General features: G+C 44.9%; 1 protein-coding gene across 1 annotated transcript; it reads left to right on the forward strand.

Moving 5' to 3' along the window:
- Positions 1–1,591: 1,591 nt before the first annotated feature.
- On the forward strand, positions 1,592–11,949 carry pex2 (peroxisomal biogenesis factor 2). Its single transcript, XM_084325693.1, has 2 exons — positions 1,592–1,638; positions 10,778–11,949. The coding sequence occupies exons 1-2, from the start codon at positions 1,632–1,634 to the stop codon at positions 11,719–11,721; spliced, it is 951 nt and encodes a 316-aa protein (XP_084181819.1). The 5' UTR covers positions 1,592–1,631; the 3' UTR covers positions 11,722–11,949.
- Positions 11,950–23,534: the final 11,585 nt, after the last annotated feature.

Raw genomic sequence — 23,534 nt, forward strand, 5'->3', positions numbered from 1 at the left:
TATATATATATATATATATATAATATTTATTTAGAGGGGGACAAATTTACCTCTTCTCAATATTGAGCTGGACATGTCCCCTGCACCCCCCCCCCCCCCCTAAATCTAAGTGAGAGTATAGGCCTAAATTACGGGGGGGGGGTCTTTCAGTAAAAAAAAGTATTTTTACTCATGTACTGTACTTAAGTACAATTTGTAGGTACTTGTACTTTACTTGAGTGTTTACATTTTAGGGAACTTTGTACTTTTACTCCACTACATTTCAAGGGAAATGGTGTACTTTTTATGTCACTACATTTCAAAGAAAATATTGTACTTTTTACTCCACTACATCTATCTGAAGCCATATAGTTACTTTGAAGAAAAAGGTTTTTCATAGAAAACATGGGAAGAATGTATGTTTTTTCAAATCTGAAGCCTGCCAACTTCAAGATGACATAATAATCAGAGCACTGCTACTAACACAGTGCAACTCCTTGTGAAATCACCACTGCACCACTGAGTATAACGGAATGAATGAATGCAAACTTTATTTAACAGATTGCAGAATGGGTACAATAAAGTACGGCTCAATACACACAATTGTTAAGGCGATGCAGACCAGATAAAGACGTTTGTCTTGTTTACATCAGGGTCCCCCATTTTCAATTCATAGTGTACTTTTACTTTAGATACTTGTCCATTTTGGGGGTGCCTGTTGTACATTCAATATTGGTAGCATTTTTAATGGAGGACTTTTACTTTTACCAGAGTACTATTTGAATTGTATCTGTGTATTTCTACGTGTACTTTGCATTACTGTCTCTCTACCACACTCACCCTCAGCATCTCCTCGTGGTTCCCCGTGTTCTCTGCCTCCAGGCGCCTCAGTCTCTCCTCGTAAAGACCTCTGAACTCCTCCAGGAGATGTTTCATGTTATCTGTCACATGATGGCGGTAGACGGAGACATCATTCAACTCAGCTTCTCCTGAAGTCCAGGGCAGCAGGTTGTTCAGAGCAGCAGCATCTCTCCTCTGGGCCCCTGACCGCACGGACTGATTAATGTCCCACGGCTTGAGTAGTGTTGTGTTTTGAGGATTCATTTGGACTAATGTAATGGATGTCAAACGACGCCGTTATTAACTGTCACTCTTGTAAATAAATAGCAAGCTACTACTAGCCAACAAACACCGATTCATAATAGTTCACTCAATCACATCTTCTCACTCGGACAGGTGTCAAGCAGCCACGGACACCGTCATTAGCCATTAGGACGTTATCAAACTGCTAACTAAATTAATTATAACCGAAGACCGACCACGAAAAGACAATGAAGTGTATAGAGGGCAGAGTTAGGTGTTATATGTGATTTAATAACGTGGTGAAATACCGTGGTCTCTGCAGCAGTTGGTCGCTATGCGTGGTTACTACAACTTGAACGGGCTCGCTTGGTCCCGCCTCCTGCACGTTGCCGCTATGTTGCGGCTACAGAATCTGATTGGTGTGTAGTGATCACGGGGCTTGTTCCTCGCCGTTCGATTGGAAGGTCATCTTTTGGAGGCGCGGCCAACGCCGCACAACCCGGAAATAAAGGTTTTGTTTACATGTCGAGGAGGAGATCGTGCCGAAAAGGCTTAATTCCCGAACAGTGATGATGGGTAAATATCTGCTTCGATTCGTATTGTCCTTTCAGCGATTCGTTTGCACACACACATGCGTGCATTTAAACTGAAAACGATATTGTGAGAGCGCGAACAAACTAATAAACAATGTCATCATCAGTACTATACAGTACCTAACAGCCTGTATGTCCCTATGCCATAATGATGTCATGCATGCTGTGTATGGCATAAATGTCACTATGAATTGAAAATGGGGGACCCTGATGTAAACAAGACAAACGTCTTTCTCTGGTCTGCATCCCCTTAACAATTGTGTGTATTGAGCCGTACTGTATTGTACCCATTCTGCAATCTGTTAAATAAAAGTTTCCATTCATTAATTCATTCATTCATTCATCATGACAAATGGGCTTCATGTGGATATTATTGTCTATTATATCAGCGCCCTGCTGTTTTGTCGTGTAAATTTCAGTGGTGCAGTCGTGGTCACACGCGGTTACACGCAGTGTTACCAGATCACATGTGCGTGTGTGTGTGTGTATAAATCAGTTCTGTGCGCATGCACGTGGCGTGGCGTGTTACCAGTTCCCATATTACGACTGCACCACTGCGTGTAATGGTATGTTTAATAATGTTTCCAGTAGCCTGAACCTATAACGGTATAAATAATGTCACATGGCAGCACTGTGTGCAGTCCACTGCTTCTCAGCCACCATCGATAGCTACGCTTGTGTAGGTCATCCAAAATGAATCATCCCCAAGTATTTAAGATTTTCACCAACCAACTTTTGTATGTATCCTTGAGACCGCGTGCTCCTGTAAGAGTATATAATAACCCCACACATAATTCCATTATCCCACTAAGTAATCAGTGCCAGAGATCACAAACTGCCACATTGAGATTCATGGCAAAGTTGATCTTATTGATTTTCAAGAGACTACTCACTTCACTCCTCATCTCAATCATCCTTCGTCTACTCTATCTGTCTCTTCCTTATATCTCTCTCTACCAGTGGCAGTGGCCACTCTCACACGCTCTGCCAAAACCTAATCCCCCACCCCCTGATTATCTCTTAATGCTCTTGCTCTATTATCAAAATGGATCAGATTGGGATTTTCGTTAATAACACTGACATGCAGAGAGTTGAAGAATTTAATAGACAATGTTATTATGAAGAGAGTGTGGAGCAGCTGATTGCATGACATTGAAGTGTGTGTGTGTGTGCAAGCGCATGTATCTTTGTGTGGATCTAAACACTTACTATAATTAGTGTGTTTTTAAAAGGAGTGACTAAAGTACATTTTGGGTGTGATCTCAGCCTGAGGTCACAGGGTCACCCTATACAATCCTCTAGAAAAAAAAAGTGTTTGGGGGGGGGTTAGTGCCTTATTACATTTAGGGTTGTTGTTTCTTGTAATGTGTACTGGTTCATGAATATGCTTAACTGAAGGACAAATGGAGACATGATGTTATGACTTAAATTAATAATTACATTCACATTTGCATTTTTATACCGCTGATATTTGCTGGCAAGTTTGCTTACACCAATATAAATTGACAGACATAAAGGTAGCCAGTATTAAAAGTAGCATCTGTAGGGTTCTCTGTTCGCTCTTAATGAATTCATTAGATAGATAGATAGATAGATACATAGATACATAGATACATAGATATTCTTGTCCTCCTATAAGTAAGTGCAGTGTGCAGAAACACTCATTTTAATCAAGTGCTTAGCTTAGTAAAGATCACACTGTATCTCAGAATTATTTAGCTCAAGCCAGATATAATAATAATTATAATTAGATTAGTTATGCAGCATGAGAAAACAAATGAACCATATATTATACAAATAAATTATAAATAAATAAGTGTTGCTCTTGCCCTGTTTAGTCCGGTTGAATCAGACACTGAAGCGTTTTCCCCCATGGTTTGGTTGGTTTGGGGAGGGGACAAGGAGAACACGCCACATGAATTTGGGTCTCCGTGAAGTAACTAGGCTACACAGTGGCCACCTGTACATGGTCTCATTAGGCTGCAGTGTGTTTTTAAAGGGAGAGCACGTGGGAACAAAGACAGAGACATGGATGAAGAAACAAGCATTTCATTCAAGATGATTGACCAGGTTTTGTTGACAGAAATGCATGATTTTCATGATCACAAGACATTTCTGTGTTAAAAAAATGGCCCAAATAACATCATCAAATTATATTAGACTAGATTCAAATGTATTGTCATTATACAGCACAAGTACAGTACAACATAATAAAGTTTGGCATCCAACCAGAGTGCAAATGTAACAGTAAAGTGCAATAGTAATATATGATGTACAGGTGATTAAACTGTGTATAAAATATATAAATTAGTACTACTGAGTAATAGTGCTAATCAGATGTATGTACAGAATTGTAGTATTAATATGTACAGTGATACAGTTATAAAGTCATCCTGGCCAGCAGCGTAACTAGTCAGAGTAGTTAAAGGGACAGGTATAGATATAGTGTCTACAGATATGTAAAAAGGATTATATGCAGGTATGTACAGACAGATGTGGATATATATATATATATATATACACAGTAAGAATAAATATATATATATATATACATACTGGCCGGCAGCATAAAAAAAGATTATATGCAGGTATGTACAGACGGATGTCGATAGATACACGGTAAGATAACACAAACACCAGATCACAAGCATGATTAAGGATACAAGCATCGATCAACAGCGAATTGGACAACCAAACCTAAATTGTATTTTCTATGATGAGATTCAGTTTTTTTCTCTTGTCTCACATACTATTCCACTGTATGTTAAATGGGATAAGATTACAATTTTTGTTCAGCTTTGTTTTTAAAGTAGATATTTAGTTTGTCAATTGATGATGTCAAACCAAACCAAAACCAATGAAAAACTGCAACCAGAGTAACAGTTTCACTTCTGATTAGCATTTAATTTCAAAACGAACTTAGGTGTGAAAGCTCCCATAGTCAAATAAGGCTCTAATGACAAATTAGCAGACTAACCCAACTACCAAGGGCAAGGCGCGACCCTTGTAAAGGGTTTACTCGTGTATTTTACAGAGAATCAAACCGGGGATCTTCCGAACTGTAATGTAACAATGAAGCAGATCACGATTGTCACTTAATAATAATATTATTATTATTCATAATATTTGTAATAGATATCAATTCATTATATTGTTTACACTGTTTATTTTGTCTTGTATTTTTATATTCAGATCTAATTGTAATTGCCTATATTTATGTCTTTATACTATTACCCTGCCCATACCTGTATCTCCCAGGTATCTTCCTGTATTCATTCATTCATTCATTCATTCATTCATTCATTCATTCATTCATTCATTCATTCATTCATTCATTCATTCATTCACCTCCCCCATGCTGCTATGATGTCTGAATTTCCCCAAGGGGATCAATAAAGGAATATCTTATCTCATCCAGGGTATCTGTGGGGTATTAAAAATGTAATTTGCTCACGCCCGACTGTTGGGAGATGAAATAATATTAAATATATATGTTTTTGTATTCAAGTCGTTTTTTGCGGGGCTACTGGGAGCTTGGTGCATTCCGTGTGAGAATTAGAATTGGTGCGCAAGTGCAGCCACCAGTTCAGTGTCACTATGTGTTTTTTTGTTTGTTTTTTGCTGTTATGGTCGGGAAATTGGTATTAAATCTAGCGCTTAAGTGATATTAGAAAGGTCATAAGAAGTCTTAAATTGAACTTGTTGAAACCTGCAGATACCCTGTTATCTTATCTTAATAATTTCACACAACCATATATCAATGGTTATATCAAACCATATATCAAAACCCCTTGCTATCTTTTCAAAAGGATTCCCCCGTAAGACTTAACCATCACTCTGCAACCACCATGACCTCACGGCGACGTCCCCTGGGTTTACAGCATCTGGCTCCACGTTCCACTTCCTCTCTGGCGTTTTTAATTGTCGCACGGAGAAAACATGAAAGGCTTAAATGTTCTCGTCGTTGTTCTTTCGCACTCGGCTCTCCGCCCGCGTCTCTCATGCATAAAGAGCGGCTCTGGAATGTGTGGAGCAGATATTCCTCAGGACGTAGTGGCACGTTCTGGCGCGAGGAGGAGGTTAGGCCCTCGGTGCTCGCCCGGTGACTTCCCCCAGAAAGACACTAAGTTCAATTTTCTCATTCATTAGCTGCCCCTCTCTCTCTCTCTCTATCTATCTCTCTCGCCCCTCGTTCAATACGCCTCTCTGGCCCCTGAATGTTTCATGATTTTTTAAGTTGTTTTTTTGTGCAAACCGCTCCCACCCCGTACTTATTACGCACACAGTCTTAGCATACTCAACCTTCGTACTCACAAAATCAATTAATTCCCCTAAATAATTCACCTTCTGAGCAAACCAGATTAAGCAGAGCGCTATTTTTTTGTGTCGGATGTGCTCTTAAGCGATGTGTTTTTTTTTGTTCAGGCATTAACTTGGCCCTCACCCCCATGGCTCAGAGGAGTTTGGTGATTAGGGAGAGAGGAGAGTCTTGATAAAGCATTAGTGTGCGATACACGTCACACACACACACACACACACAGCCGGAGGACCCCTCCGTGCATTTGCACACATTCATTTTTCATGAAACAGACTCATAACAATTAGTCGGGTTACCGCCTGGGTAATCTTCGCATCGCCCGCGATGCCCACGGTCCACTGCATGACATCACTCTTTTAAAAGTTCCAAATCTGACATTCTCATCCGTTTTCATAGAGAGAACATTAGCAAGGCCCCGGCTAATGGGCCTGCGCTCGCTGCTGGCGGAAGAGGGGCGCGATAAAGGGAGGAGGAGAGTGTGAGGGAAGAGAAAGGTGAAGTCGTAGCCCCGGCGGTTGCCTCTCGTCCGGTCGCCTGTGTTCCTCGCTGTACACGGGCATCACAGGAAGTAACCGTTTATGTATTATTTCAACAAATACATTATGCTAACAACCACGGCTAAGTGCTTTGGAATTTCAGCACGGCGCGGTGGTGCCAGGGGCTAAATCGAGACTTCTGGCCAGACAGTTTACAACTGGCGTGGAATGATAGCCTTGCGGATCGTTTCCGAGTGTTTGTCGACTGTGGAGGGAGAGAGGAGGAGATGAAGAAAGAAAAAGAAGAAAAAACGACTATTCCCTCGGCCCCCCCCCCCCTCCTCCAGCCCTTTAGTCCCCTATCCTAAGCCCCCCTTCCCCTGACACAACAGCCAAAGCCAAGGTCAAGATGACAGTGTCTGTTGGCTATTCCCTGGGTGCCGAGGCCTGGGTAGACGAGGCCTGTGTGCAGGGGCTGCTTCAGGAGCACTCCCTCCTCCTCCTCCTCTATTGTGACTGGCAGTCTCAAGGTCAGCTCCTCAGCAGGAGCCTCCCGCCTTATCTGTTTTTCCCCCTCCTTTTTCTCTCATTCGCTATCTTTTCTTTCTTCCGTTTTCTTTCCCTCCCTCCCTCCCACCCTCCCTCCTCCGTATCAGGAGACTGTAGCCGGGAGCGTGCCGCCAAAGGCCCTCTCCGAGTGACAGTAAGATCTGTTAGTCTCGCCCGCCCGTCTGACTGTCTCTCTCTCTCTCTCTCTCTCTCTCTCTGTTAGGGCATTTTGTCATTGCGGTCTGGTTTGATCTTGCGACCCGACGTGACCACCGGGCTTCAACCCCCCCCCCCACCACCACCACCACCTCTCATCTCCCTGTCCTTGTACTGATCACAGCTCTGTTTGCCTGGAAGCAACATTGCTGCTATGTGTTCCGTTTTAGATTGGATACGCTTGTTTTTATTGTTGTTGTTGTCGGCAGGGCGCCGGCTTCGCCCGCACACACACACACACACGCCGAGAGAAGGAGAAGGAAATAAAAACCCATAGACCTGAAACCCCCCCTGATGTGTTTCCCTGGGTAAAAGAAACACCAGGTTTCAGGGTGTCCTGCACAGCGTGATATAGACTAGACTTGACTTGTTTCTATATTGATTGCGGGTGAACTCCTCTAACCTGCCGTCTGTCTGCCCGCGTTGGCAGAGAGACACCGTCGCTGCAGGAGAGAGAGAGCCTTTCCTCCCCGGGGCGCCCGGTGAGTGGCTCCATGGCTCCATGGCTGGCTGGCTGATCCATGAGAGAATTATTATGAAGTCGACATCCCCCTGTCGATGCTTCAAATCAGCCGTGTATGCGTGTATATGCACTAGCGCCCATATGCATGGTATGTGTGTGTGTGTGTGTGTGTGTGTGTGTGTGTGTGTGTGTGTGTGTGTGTGTACATGTCATGCGTACGTTTGTATTTGTATATGTATGTGTGTATGTACATGCAAACAAAAGTCCATGCGCATACAGTATGTCTGTGTGTATGCACTAGTGTGTGTGTGTGTGTGTGTGTGTGTGTGTGTGTGTGTGTGTGTGTGTGTGTGTGTGTGTGTGTGTGTGTGTGTGTGTGTGTGTGTGTGTGTGTGTGTGTGTGTGTGTGTGTGTGTGTGTGTGTGTGTGTGTGTGTGTGGATGCAAACAAAAGTACATGCGAATATATCTGTATATGCACTAGTGCCCGTATGTGTACATGCCATGACTGAGTAAGTTTGTATGTGCACATGTGTGTGTGTGTGTGTGTACGTCCACAACAAGCCTACAGTACAGTGCTCCTGCGCAGACCGGGGGTGCCGCTCTGTTTACAATAGTCGGTAAACACCGGCATTGATTGTGACTTTTGACAATTACATAAGGACCATGGATTTCCAGCTGTCTCCAGTCAAAGCCCTGTAAATTCCAATGCTTAATTTTTATAGGCAGACCGGCATTGACTGAAGTGTCTCGCTTGTTATATATTTGGCAAGTGCTGCAAGTCTGAAGGGAGGCTGTCAATAGCAATCCCTGCTATTGATATGGTCGTGGGCAGGAGATGTTACTTGGCCCCGGCGCCCATATTCCTCTGATCCCTCTACATCATAATTACATTAATATTGACAGGCCCTTGACAATAGTCGCATTACTATTGATAGGTGGCTGTCAATACCCTGTTCCCCCAAATAAAACATATTCATTCATAACTTGTAAACTGCTCGATAAAAGGCTTTGAAGAGAATATCGGACCCGGGCCCCCGCGCTTATTCTCCAGAGAGAGAGGGAGGGAGAGAGAGAGGGAGGAAGAGAGAGAGGGAGGAAGAGAGAGAGGCGGCTACTGTGACAGGGATTTCTTCCACCTGTGTGTGTATGTGTGTGTGGTTCTATGGCGTGATGGATTAGTTTAGCTATGTATTAGAGCTGATGGTAGATCAAGGCTATGCCTGATACAGTAGTACACACACACACACACACACACACACACACACACACACGTATTAATCTGCGCTTTTCCCCACCAATAAGACACTTTTAAGTCCAGTTAAAAGAAACCGTGCGAGTTTATCGGTGAGCAGTGTACGCGTTCAGACTAGACTACCTCTCACTTTTATTTCTTTTTCTTTTTTCTTTTAATCCAAACTCTGTGCTACTTCCGTCCTCCAGTGCCTGGCGCTGAACACAGCCACGCCGTCTCAAAGGGCAATTCAATGAATTTGTCACACCTGCTTACTTCAGTGTGAATATTTTCTCCCCCATTCATTTGCTAATTCTGACTGTTGGGACGGTGTATCCTGGCTCCATTGAAACATCATTGAATACGCGCGGTCCAGCGAGCCGAGACGAGACCAGGCCACCACCGCCCCTGTGTGTGTGTGTGTGTGTGTGTGTCTCTCTCTTAAAAAAAATATACATTAAATAAACTAAAACGTCTAAGATGACCATCGTCTCCCCGCTCTTTCTGTCAGAACTGCCAATATTAACCCAGCTGAAATCTCTGTTAAAGCCTCATGACAAATCCTGTTCAAAGAGACACAAAAGACCTCTCTCTCTCTCTCTCTCTCTCTCTCTCTCTCTCTCTCTCTCCCTTCCTCTCTCTCTGTCTCTCTCCCTTTCTCTATCCCTCTCTCTCTCCCTCTCTCCATCTACCTATCTCTTTCTCTCTCTCTCTCTCTCTCTCTCACACTGCGTTAGCTAGCCCTCTTCCACTTCTTAAAGCGTTTCATTGGCAAGAAGGGGCAGATAAACCCTGTGGTGAGGCACAGGGGGGGGGATGACTGGGAGCGGTCAGAACGTATGCGCTGTGTGAGAGGGAAGCGGCCCCAGACGTCACAGTGAGGCCAGATCCCATATATGGAAGCCCGGCTCCCGGAGGAAAGTAGTTCCACATTTCGGGTGGATGGTTACGGTGGAGCCGAGGCTGCGCCGTTAGCCTAATCCCTGGTGATGTGATTTGTACACACACCCCTCTATCTCCAGAGGGAGCGGGGCACTGAGACCCCCCGGGCCTCGGCCCTTGTGTGTGTGTGTGTGTGTGTGTGTGTGTGTGTGTGTGTGTGTGTGTGTGTGTGTGTGTGTGTGTGCGTGTGTTTATACACTAGAGAGCGAACAGTCTAAGGCCCCCTGCTCCTCTGCATTGCGCGGCTCAAAGGGTGCATTAAGGACGGGTTTTCCATGTGAAAAGTGATTTCCGTTCCTGTGTGAAAGGGATAGATAACCCTGTAAACCAGGCTGGAGATCCGTCTCCCAGGCCTCCTTCCGTCTTCGAGTGGCAACCTTAAGTTTTCCCCCCTTTTTTAATACTTTCACCTCTGTCCTTTTTCCCCCAGCAGTCGGGAAGCATGTCGGCCTATATATAAATATAGTAATGTATTCTTAGTTACTTAGGAATGTACATTTAATAATAAAAAAAACTTCAAATCGAACTTTCTAGATTTAGCTGGCAGTCTTAACTGCCTGGCCTCTATGGGTGTCGGGGAGGTATTTTGGCTCGACATCAATGATGTCACTGTTACTATATTTATGATTTATAATTAAAGCCAGTGAGGTTTCTCCGTAAACTGTGTTCATCCACGTGGTCGTGTACTTACTGTGGTGTGGAGTTCTCTCTCCTGATTGGATAAAGTGGGAAGGGATACCAGAAAATGTATGTTCTGTTTACTGCAGAGGGAGACTCAGACTTACTAACCAAAAAACTCTACATCAGTCACGGCTGTTATCTTCACACGTAGACCACTTATTTTAACAAATAAAATAGCACTTACAGCACCTTTTCTAAATGTACTTTAACCGTCCTCCTGGTCTCGTTGTGTTTGTTTCCCCAGCAGGCCAGAGGAGCGAGGGGAGCCGGCCGCCAGCCTCCAGCCCCGACCTGCGGACCCCCGTGCTGCGGATCAACCAGCTGGACGCCTTCGAGCTGGACGCGGCCCTGGAGCAGCTGGTGTGGGCCCAGTTCTCCCAGTGTTTCCAGCACTGCCGCCCGGGCCTGCTCACCCCCGCCGAGCCCGAGCTGCGCTCCCTGCTGACGCTGCTGCTCTGGAGGTTCACGCTGTACTCGGGCAGCGCCACCGTGGGCCAGGCCCTGCTCGGCCTGCGCTACCACAACGCCCGCTCCTCCCCGGCCCGCTACCGGCGGCTGACGCGCGGCCAGACGCTGGGCCTGGCCCTGCTCCTCGTCGGCCCCCGCTGGCTCCGCGGGCGCTCCCACAGCCTCCTGTCGGCGTCCCCGGAAGGCGGGCTCGTCCGTCGGGGGCTCGTCCGCTCCTCCCTGGCGCTGGTCTCCGGCGCGGCTCAGATCGCCAGCCTCCTCAACTTCCTGGTGTTCCTCCGGGGAGGGCGGCACCCGGTGCTGGCGGAGAGGGTGGTGGGGGCGCGGGCCGTCTTCAGCAAGCCCGACGCGGCGCGGGACGTGACGTACCAGTACGTGAACCGCGAGATCCTCTGGCACGGCTTCGCCGACTTCCTCATCTTCCTCCTGCCGCTCGTCAACGCCAGGAGGCTGAAGACGACGGTGCACTCCTTCCTGTTCGGCAGGGAGGGCCAGGAGGGGGCCAGGGAGGGCTCGGCGGCGTGGAAGGAGTGCGGCCTGTGCGGGGAGTGGCCCACCATGCCTCATGCCGTGGGCTGCGGACACGTCTTCTGCTACTACTGCATCAAGGGGCACACCATCGCCGACCCCGGCTTCACCTGTCCCCGGTGCGGGGCGGACGCACAGCGTCCAGAACCCATCACGATGGAGGTGGAGATGACGGAGATGGGCGCCAGGTGATGATGTCAGGGCACCGGTTGATGATGTCACCAGGTGGTGTAGTTTAAAGGAGAATCCCGCGCCCTGCTCTTGCTTTACATTCACACAACAACTAATCCTCACGGAATTCCATCAAAGTAGCTATATAGCTATATAGTAGCTATATACTATAGATCTGCTATATAGTAGCTATATACTATCTGCTATATAGTAGCTCTATACTATCTGCTATATAGTAGCTATATACTATCTGCTATATAGTAGCTATATACTCTGTTATATAGTAGCTTTATACTCTGTTATATAGTAGCTTATACTCTGTTATATAGTAGCTATATACTATCTGCTATATAGTAGCTATTAGGGGTGTAACGGTGCATGTATCCGTACCGAACCGTTTCAGTACTGGACCTTCAGTTCAGTATGTGGCGTGTACTGAACAAATGCAACGATACGATAACCACTAACGGAACGCACGTGCAGAATTTTATTTAATTCAAAACTCCAAATTCACCCCTTCCCAAAATATATGTTTGTAACACAGCAGGGTCATTACTGAAAACGTTCATAATTTTCTTACTTTCTTCCGCACGACTTTCACTCACAGCTGATCCCAAAATAAAAAATTAAAAGCACAGTACTTCTGCTGAGCTCCTTTCCAGTCGAGCTGCTGCAGTGTTTAAATCCAAAATATTGATAAATCCTCTGCCATTGATCGTTGTGTAACATGTCATCTCTTCTCTAGAGTCTTCTTTCTCTGCTTCACGTGAAGTAAAATCTACTCTAGAAGTGAAACTGAAACTGAAAGCATATGGTGGGGGGTGGGGGCGGTAGGCAATTAATTTACTCAGTGGATGCCTGAACACAGAATGACACCAGTATCACTAATTACCGTGGCAAGCCTAGGTGGAACTAAGTATAACTTAATAAAAGATAATTATATTTCATATTATTATACATTTTCTTTTCCTGTTGTACCGAACTCGTACCGAACCGTGACCCCAAAACCGAGGTACGTTTCCGAACCGTGGCTTCTGTGTACCGTTACACCCCTATCTGCTATATATATATATATATACCCGGATGAAGTGTGCAGGATTCTTGTTTAAACTGTGGTCTTTCCAAACCTACACATCTGCACAGAGAATCATTTGGACTCCGCTCCCTCCGCTCAGGGCACCGGGTGTCGACACCGTTTCCTGTTATACAGGAAGCTAGAAAATAGCCAATCAGCTAAAAACTTAATCATATGTTTACTTTGAAATTGACTTGACTAGGACACAGGCTGGAATCAGGGTTGGCTGTCGGTTGTTCCAATGAACTCTATGACTTCTTGCAGTGAAGGGACAACTCTCTCCAAGCCTTTACTAATGAACATTTACCATGAATGAATTGGTCTTTTATGAACTGTTATACTGTCACCTGGATTGAGACATGCTAATCAGAAAGCAACCTCCGCCATAATTCGACCACCTGGACTGAGATCAAGACGATTTTAACGGCCACGTCTTTCCGAGTGGTCCTTCCTGTGGAGAGTGCACTGTGAAGACATATATATATATATATATACACAAGTGCGTCCCGTCCAGTTCATTGATGTCCTGTGTGTCTTCTGACATGTTTAATGTATGTTGTGCATATATTGACAAGGCCCTGGCCCCGCTGTGTCCCCGGCCGGACTTTGGACAGACCTATTTGTCTTTGCTCCACTGGAGTGACTGCGGAGAACCACACAGAGCATATATTTGATGAAGGAATGTGTTGATTTATGCTCCAAATTGGCCGTGTTTGTGTGCGCGTGCACGCGCCCGAAATGGGAATATTTGTTCTGATGAAAAATGCAGAAAGTCGGCTGAATAAATAATGGGAATTGAATAAATTTCTGACGCCTCATCATGGGCCAAATTAGCATTTGTTGTGTGTTTTGTGCCTAAATTCTATTTCGACATCATTAAAATTGATAGAGTGCTACCTCTCTGGTGTTTATTTAGCTAAGTGGAGGGGAGAGATGCGGGGCTAAGTTATGACAATCGGCACACTTCTCTTTCGACGGGCGCCATCATCCCCTTTCACAGCAGCAGCCCCCCATACCAGAGATCAAGGGGGCCGCCGGCGGCTCGGATTGACTCACGCACACACACACACACATACACACATGCACACACACACATGCACGCACACACACACATGCACACACACAGATACGCAGACAGTCAGCTTCTCTTCTCCCTTGCTGTCTTTCGGTCTCTTCCCTCTCTCTCTCCGCCTGTAATCTCCGGGGCCCTCTCCCCTATAAGACTGTAGTAAACTGTACCAAAACCCCTGGCAGTCGACTCTTTTCTCGCAGGCGAATTACTCTCTAATCCCTGTAATGAGTCCAAAGATGCTTATTTATGCTGGAGTTAACCCCCACCAGTGAGCCCAGCCCCGGGCCAAACACACCCCAGCCGAGTGAAGCCTTCCCTGGGCTGAAGGGGAGAGGAGCGGAGCCCCCTTCTCTCTACCCCCCCACCCCCCGCTCCTCAGCTCTCCTTCTCTGATCACTGAGGCTTAATTGCTGATTGCCGAGTCGATCAATCAGAACTGCGGGCGAGGCTATTGAGGAGCGCCGGGCCTTATTCTGACTGGCTCAAACACACACACATATACTCACTCACTCACTCACTCACACACACACACACACACACACACACACACACACACACACACACACACACACACACACACACACACACACATACATTTGTGCTGAGACCGGGATGAGGTTGATATTTCTGTTGTGGATGGAGGGTAGAATATCTCGTCCATGAGGAGAATCTACGTATGTGTGTTGAGTCAGTATGTGTACCGTGTATTGCTTTTACATACATTATTTAGGTATCTGACCACTAGGCTTCTTATTTCCTTCTAGATTCCCTTATGCCTGCAGGTGTGTGTGTGCACGTGTTTGTGCTAGTAGCCAGTGGGAAAATGCAGGCCACGTCCTTGGACATAGCGCGAGGCCAAAATTAATGGATTTGAAGGTTTTAAACACGTATAGTATTAATAACGCACTTCCATTGGATTAGGAGAAAGCGCGTGCGGTTACGCGGGGGTTAAAATCCTGTGCGACGGTCGATGGGACGTGTATTATGTAAAAAGGAAATTTATGCACGGCTCTCGCCACGTAGTTTTTTTTTTTTTTTTTTTGCAATTCCTCGTCTCACGTCAAGGACGTTGCCGCTAATGAATCTTCCGGCGATGCTATAAAACCCCAGATAGGAAAGATTGGTTGTCAATATTTTATGCGCCATGTACATTACATTAACGTACGTCTCCGGGAGTGCGCTGGAGATTAAGGATGCATATATGATCAACCTTAATGCCGGCGGGACATGTCATTGTCTTAACATTCAGGCTAGGCTTTACAACAAAAAAAAAACATCTTTTTCTCTTTCTCCCCCGTGCGTCACTCTTACAAGTCTAATTGAAGACCCAGAACCCCCCCCCCACACACACACACACACGAAGAGAGAGGAGAGGATAAAGAAGAGACGGTGCATTAAAGTCTATTAATTGAGTTAGGCCACGGGTAGAATTAGCCTGGAGTTGAACAAGGCTCCGGACTTAAAGGAAAGGTAGGGTAGGGTGTGACGCTAAGCCTATCGCGTCTTTGGATCTTTTCCTCGTTCTCAGATATACGTTGTGTGTGTGTGTGGAGGAGAGGAAGGAGAAAGGAGAAGGTTCCCCAGTGGCTATGCAAAGCAATCTGCACGCTCACACGCAGCCATTTAGGGTGCAAATTGGCCCTGTGCCCCCTCCGACAGAGGCTTTAAGAGAAAGGGAATTAGGGCGTCGAATCCTTCACTAGATTCCCTCCTTTGATGAGCCTCTTTATCCGCTTGTCTCTCATCTGCATCCCTTTGATGTTGGGCGTTGATTTTCCTGATTAAATAGTTTTTAAACTAAAAAGCTCTATTCTGGGCTCGGTAATACTAGGTACTTTGCTGTACCCATTGTACTTTTCTCCGTGTGTGTGTGTGTGCACCCCCGCGCCCTCCTTGGTATGCATGTGTGTGGTATTCCTTAATTGGAACAGAGCCCTTGGCTTGCAGATAATGATAAGGATAGTACAATAGCTTTGATTCCTACATGCATATTTTCACCGGGAGAGAGTGTTATCGTTTAAGCTTACGCCGAGCTTTTACCTCTTCATTTGAAACGGCTAGAAGGACTTAGAAAACCCCCTATGCCTCCCTAATGGAATTAGAGGGTAAAAAACACCTGTGGTTTTTTATTTTTTCACTTCAACTTCATTCAAGCTCTGATCCTTGTGCAACCAGGTCCACGCTTTTGCTTTTCCAAATAAAGTACGATGGGGGGGAATGACTGAAACCCCACTATTAAGAGCCAGGTGGCTGGGATACGTCGGCGGATATAAAGGTGTGAGAGGGAGAGAGAGATAAAAAGAGAAAGTGAGAGAGAGAGAGAGAGAGAGAGAGAGAGAGTACATTTCATGTGTAATGAGTGCGCTTTGTCCAACAAAATGACCTCACAGTCGGTGGAGTGACCCGGCGTTCAAAAGTGCAATGAAGGGAACCGCGGCTTTCCTATTCAACCGGGTGTCTTATAGCGTCTTCCGACGACTCCTGTGTCAAATACCTCGACGGGACTCGCGAGGACCCCCCCCCCCTTGCATACCTCGTCTATTGAATAGAAAAACTGGAAATAAAAGGTGGAAGATAAAAGGCAGGAATTCCTCCCAGGTGTTGAGCCGTGGTTCAGGTTCAGGGCTGTTAGCCGCCGCGGCTACCTGCGCCGGGAGAGCTTCTTTCAACACCTGCCGGGCGTCGACAACCACGGGGGCCCAATTATCTCCCTCGCCCCCTGAACCGCGGCTTCAGTCTTACGGGTCAGGGGTGCAATCAATCGGAGCCTAAAATAAGGGAAGTAATTTCCAGGCCTTTTGTTGTCGGTGTACGCGCTGTGTAAAGGTAAAGAAGGCTCGGTTTTTAAACCGCGTCGAGTTTCCACTTTGTTTTGCCGTTCTCGGGGTAACTGCGGGCCGTGTTTGCGATCTATTATGTTCACCGCTGGAAGATTCAGGGGGAGACAAAAAGACAATGAAAAGTGTGGGTATACGTTTAAACAGGCTCGGAGGTTAGGACTCTATACCGTACCGAGCTGACTGGAGACCGCAAGGATGGACGTCGTGTTTTTCAATCTTGTTGCAATCAATCTTTCTTTTTACAGAAGGTGTGTTGATGTAAAAAAAAAAAAATCAATTCATTCCCACAGTTTGCACACCTTCATTTTCTCCAGGTTCTCAGAACTGTATGTTGAATTTGGAAGGAATATAAGTTCAAGTTATTTATTTGTCAAATACACAACACTACAGGGGTATTGCAGGTAATGACATGTTTGTGTGTCGAGCTCAGACTCAACGGTGCACAATTAAGAAACAACAATGAATACAAGAATGGTAACAATAAGTAGTAGTAGTAAGATACAATTAAATATAAAATGAGGTAAGATCAAATAAAATAGTCAATTATTTACAGAAAGTGTCTTGTAGAGCGGCTGGGTGGCGCAGCGGACATTGTGCTCGTCACCAACGCAAGAGACACCGGGTTCGACTCCGGCTGTCGGCGTTGCCTCCGGCTTGGGGGGACACGTGATGCAAGGCTTCTATCCTCACTACAACCGGCCAGTGGGGGGCATATGCGAGCAAGACAGGGGAGGGGAGAATTGGCACAGAGGAATTGGGATGAAAAAAAAAAGAGGAGAAAAAGTAAAAAAAATAAAAAAAAAGTGTCTTGTGTAGTATAGTGTACAGTATGTGCATGTTAACTCATTCCCCGCCATCGACAAGTATACTCGTTATAGCCCGCCAATCGTTGGATGCCAACAACGAGTATACTCGTTATTATGATCGTTATTTCTTTTATTCGCTATTTCCATTCATAAATCATCCTGGAAGGCTGTGGTACTGTGTGGCAATGTGTCTGAGATCGCAAAGGTCCAATACCTCCACCTGGTGGTATGCGGCCGATGTCGCAGTTTCTTTCTGAGTCTGTGTATGACTCTGTGCGTCATTGAAAGTCATCCGGGCAGAGTTTTCTTGTAACGTGGATCAAGATCTTCACCCGACCGCATTGAATCGCTTTCGGGACACCGGATTCATTATGTCATGGGCCAAATAGACATATGATCTACCAGATGGCAATCAAATAATTGGAATATTCTTTTTGGAATCTCATGGGCCACAGGTAAGAGCAATTTAACGTCAATTTCAGCTCGGTTGTACATTGTTTTCATAGCCATCGCCCTGATCAGCGTATGCTGTTGTACTAACGAATGCCGTTATTGACAATCAATTAATCAGAAACGACCCCCCCCCTTCATGCATGCATGATGGAACATAATATACCGACCATATGCAGTTGAATTTTTAATTGTAGCATGTATAGGGACGAAATGCCAATGGATTAAGTATAATATGCATCGCAGGCTATTACTAGCCTCCCAGGAATTACCCAAGACCACTCTAAAACCATACTTATATTCACCATGGTATAAAACGAGAATGTATGGATGGAAAAAAGATTCCTTTTTCACATCTTGAACGATAGATACTCGATGTCAAATGGGCCATAGTATTGCATATATAGCTATAATATTTAAATAGTTATAACCCTGCAAACAAGATGAGCGACTCCCACCGTTTACAGTGATGGCGGTAGCTACTACAGGATGAGGCTAATGCGTGGCGTCCAATGAGTTAAGGTGCAGGGTGCGTGTGTTCAAAACTGGAATAGTGGAGCACACTGGTATTCTCGCTACTTCACTTCATGTAGGAATACTGTAAACCCACGTCTCGGTCAACAGACCTTCTTCAGGGTAATTACAGCAATGGTGTTTGACATCTTCCATATAGCTTTCAGTCCAAGGACTTCATACATTCATTATAGCCAATATCCATCACAGTAAATGTTTAGTTAAAAATGTTATGTCAAATTACCCAAAAAACAACTGTTGTTGTTGATGTTGTTGTTAAAAGGATGTTGTTAAAGCCCTTTGATCGCTATCCCCCTGGATATCAACAGAATCAAACCATTTCAGATATCCATTCTGCAGAGATTGCATCATCTACTCGGGTTACCCTGATTGGCCCATCAGTTAGTCTTTCAGCGTTTTCCTACACAGAGAGTTGGACGACGTTCCTCTGTCAAACATCTCTGCCCCAGACAGGAAGTAAACAAACCGGTGCTACCTTTCCTCATATTATTTTCCCTCGACATATTGAGTAAATAATATTATATTATTGTTCCCCCCAAATTCGTATTATAAATAAAATAACCGAAAATTAGTTTAAAAATGTCAAATTATAAAAATTCACGGCACCTGTGCAGCCTTGTTTATTCACTGTGTCCATGGAAACGACGATGAACGCAGCCATAAAAGTATGGTTTCCTTACACAGAAAAAGACATACAGTAGCTCTATAGTCTATTTACTTTTCTGATAACTACATCACTGCATAACTCATAAATGTTCGGACAAGCTTAATTTTGGGTCATTAGTGGTATTCTGTATGCACCCAATTCAACGTTATAGCATCCGCATTTGGTCATGGATGTCCTGATTGGGTACAAATTCTTGCTCTCTTGGGTGAGGTGTTTAGTAGGCTGTGAGGAACAGGCTGTGTAGCAGTATGGTCTGTCAGTTGTAAAGGACAGGTTCAAAACCACAGCAACTGTGACAATTGTATTCATCACCTGCCAGCAGTGCAGATTAGCCGACGTTTGCCACCGATCACACATGAATCTGTTTACATTTGAATGCTTCATGTATTATGACACTAACTGGACATCTCCTTTCAATAATAATAATAATAATAATAAATAATACTTTATTTGTATAGCAGAACAGAAGGCTGCGCCCCCTCAACACACTGAGAGCTGGCTGTGCTCAGAGAGGGTGCACTAAAACAATTATAACAAATCAAATTATACATCTGAAGCTGAGAAAATTATACTACTGACATTAATATTGCACAATAAGCTTTTTCTGACTTCTTTAACATGAACTATTTGTATTCATATTAATATACAGGTACTGATACAGCCTCCCCAGAAGGTATTATTGTACACTTGGTCTCCTTTTTTTGCATTTATTTATTGTTTCTCATAGGACTTATTTCTAAAGTTGCCAAATTTGACAGAACAATAAATTATAGTGGTATTTAAAAAAAATTCTATTCAAACAATACAAACAAAAGACAACCATCGCCTCCCACGCCGTCAACATACCATAAACAAACATCATAGAACACAAAAGCACTGTTAAAAAGACACCATTAAAAAAAAAACACTGAAACACAAAACATGACAAAGGAGAATAATATAATAATAATGGTCACGGTCATTATCATCACTCTGCTGTTGGTATTCCTTAATGTTATTCTCACCATCCTATCAAAGCCACGGCGAACGCAAATCTTACAGTGTTTTTCCAGCATTTGATATTTGTTCATCTTCTCGGTGAAACATCGGGGCTAAAGAGATGGAGACAAACCTTACTTGACCCGTCTTCTGATTGGGTGAGCCGGGATGGGAGCAGCCAGCGGATTGGACGAAACGACCGGAGGGCATCGCGGGGGGATTAAACCCAGGTGTGTTGCGATGCGCCTCGGGTCAGATATGCAAGAGTCAAACTTGTTTTTGTGCATCCGAATGTGTGTGTGTGTATGTCTTGTGTGTGAGTGTGCCTGTGTGGGTGTGTGTCTGTGTGGGTGTGTGTCTGTGTGTGTGTGTGTGCCTGTGTGTCTGTGTGTGTGCATGCTCATACTGCAACTGTTTGTGTGTGTGTGTGTGTGCGTGTGTGTGTTTAGCCGTCTAGATCGTACTCCTACTGATGTCTAGAACAGGCTAAATGAGCAATAATCTGCAACCGTCCATCCAGATGTCCCGTGAATTTCCTGTGGCTTAGGGCGGCAGCCTGGCGCTTTGAAAGTTTTGATAACTTCTGCAAATGTGATTGAACCTCGTTCATCCTGCTCATTCAGGAATGTGGCGTAGTGCATCGAGCACCTTTAACCCCCCCCTCCTCCTCCTCCTCCAAATCCCTTAAGAAAATAAAGGACACACGAGACCTACGCCAGCTGATGCAGTGGGAAATGAGCATCTTTTGGTTTTAGGAGAGTTACAAAACATGTGTTGAGAGAGTCGCATTAAAGTGTCTTTCTGTTTGTTAGAATAAGTGGTCTACGTGTTAAAATAATAGGTCTACACTACTACTGACCGAAGATGCAGAGTGACATTCTGTTCTACTCACAGAACTCAATTATGTTCCTCTGTGGTTTTTAATCCGAGCGCCATTTGAAGCGGGGTTGAAGGGGGCCAGCATCAGCCCTCGGAGTCGTTAGAGTGAATTATTAAACACATCCTGTTAATTAATTGTACATTTAAAGGGGAAACGTGAGGAACATAACAGTTTATCTGTTATCCAGGTCCTCTCGTTAAAATGTAATTAAAGGTGCTGTAAGTGGTATCTTTTTGTTAAAATAAGTGTTAAATAGAGTGTCTGAGTCACTGATATAAAGTGTCTGGTCTCCCAGTCCCTCCACTCTGCAGTAAACAGGAAATACATGTTCTGGTATCCCGTTCCCACTTTATCCAATCAGGAGTAAGCTAATTTGGCTTGAAATAGGTACAAATATCTATAGGGTTCTCTCTCCTGATTGGATAAAGTGGGAAGGGATACCAGGAGGTGTATTTTGTGCATTTTACTGCAGAGCGGAGGGACAGGGAGACCCATGTTACTGACCAGACACTTTATATCAGTGATGGCTGCTGGAATGTAGAACTATTTAACACTTATTTAAAAGACAATTAAACACTCGCAACACCTTTCATAACATTTTAACAAGAGGACCTGGAGAACAGATAAACTGTTATGTTCCTCATGTTTCCCCCTTAAATGTACAATTAATGAACAGGACGTGTTTAATAATGCGCTCTAATGAGGGCTGCTGCTGGCCCCCTTCAACGCCGCTTCAAATGGCCCTTGGATTCAAGACAGAAGAACACAGTTGAGTTCTGTGAGTAGAACACAATGTTATTCTGCATCTTCAGTCAATCAATGCCGCTACAAGGACATTCATCCACTCCACAGCATGAGCAGCGAAATGCGGACAGTGTTACGTGTGAAACATAATGAATAATTGATTTAGTCATACAGCAAGGAGATCAATCTGACAAATAATCTTATTGTTTTATTGTTGTTTTGTTGTCACAGTTTTTTTTCCCTCTCAATGCAACGGCCGAATGATGTTTCGACAAACATTTAGAGACATACCTAAAGATAATTATAATAATTTGACTTCCAGATGAGGAAATAGGCACGGATTGGAAATAACGTTTTTAAACTGAGCCCGGTATGAGCGTGAGGGGATAGCGTCGGGAAGATGACACAGATGAATGTAATATGGCACTTCTGCCTGGGAGAGGTAACAAGAGGGAGGCTTAAAGGACATGTGTAGGCAGTACAGCGACACGGGGAGAAGCAGAAAGAAGCCTAACCCTGTTAAGCACGAGACTGGAGGATAATGACAATGTATCTCGGAATCTCCGGCTTGCAGGGGAAAGGGAAAAAATATAATTTATCTGGTTGCCATGGATACCTGTGTGTGCCAAGGAGCCGCTGTGTGTCTCGACTCCTCCCGGAGATCAGTGAACCGCACGTGTCAACCAGCATTAACCTGCTCAACCCAAGACACACACACACACACACACATACATACATACATACATGCATACACACATACATACACACACACACACACATGCACATGCACATACACCCATTAACCTTATCAACCCAACAGATATGCTACACTGTTGCGTACATAAACAACAACACACGCACACACACACATACACACATACACTCTACAGTACAACCCAAGTATTGAACCTGGATACATTCCTGAGTGAACATGTGTTCTAAGCAGAACAGAGATCTCCGAGCACGGTGTTGTTCTTCTGCTCTTACACGAGGGCTCTGAATCCACAGGGAGCCTGGTCAATATCTGGACTCGCTGCAACGCTGGAACGCATCATTATTTTCACCAAGAAAGGAAAAGAAAGTTGATTATACCTTCGACCCCACTGGAGCCCAGTGCCTAACCAGCCTAACACTGAGTATTTTCATACAGGCTTGTTTTCCGAACACTTAGGGTTTGGCTTCTCTTCCCCTTTGTGATGATCGTTGGCCAGGAGTGTCAGCTCAATACGAGCCAATAACGGTTAGCGAGTGAGTGACTGGCTGACTGAATCCCCCACCGCTGACACGCGCGAGTCTCACGGCGGCATGTGCCCGCGTCCGGCTTAGCTAGGCTTGTTTTCATACAGCACTTAGTAGCTCCTTCCTCTCTTCTGGAGGTTAGCCAGTAGCCTTGCCATCCTCCTTCTTCTCCATCACCTGAACCCCCCCCCCCTGTACACCGTCATGTTGTTCACTGCTCCATAGCTTATACTAGGGCACTGTTATCTTACCTAACATGAGGGGGGGGGGGGGGGGGGGGGGGGGGTTGGATTTTGAGTGATCATACATTTTCGAAGATATGGCAATTTCTCCACCTTGCGGCTTGGCCCGAGAGCGAAAACCTCCATTGCCGATAATAGCGCTGGATCGCTTTTTAACTAGACAAGGCAGTGAGGAGAGGAAAAGAAAAAAAAGGCTCCAAACTCGCACTCGAGATTCCAAAAAGAATCCTCTGAAAAGGGAACTGAGAATCAACTCTGGCGCTTCTAACAGCTTCTCCCTGCTCCAAGACGTGCCAAGACGCTCTCT

The sequence above is a fragment of the Notolepis coatsorum genome (genome assembly GCF_963971535.1).
Source record: "Notolepis coatsorum genome assembly, chromosome: 12".
NCBI lineage: Eukaryota > Metazoa > Chordata > Actinopteri > Aulopiformes > Paralepididae > Notolepis > Notolepis coatsorum.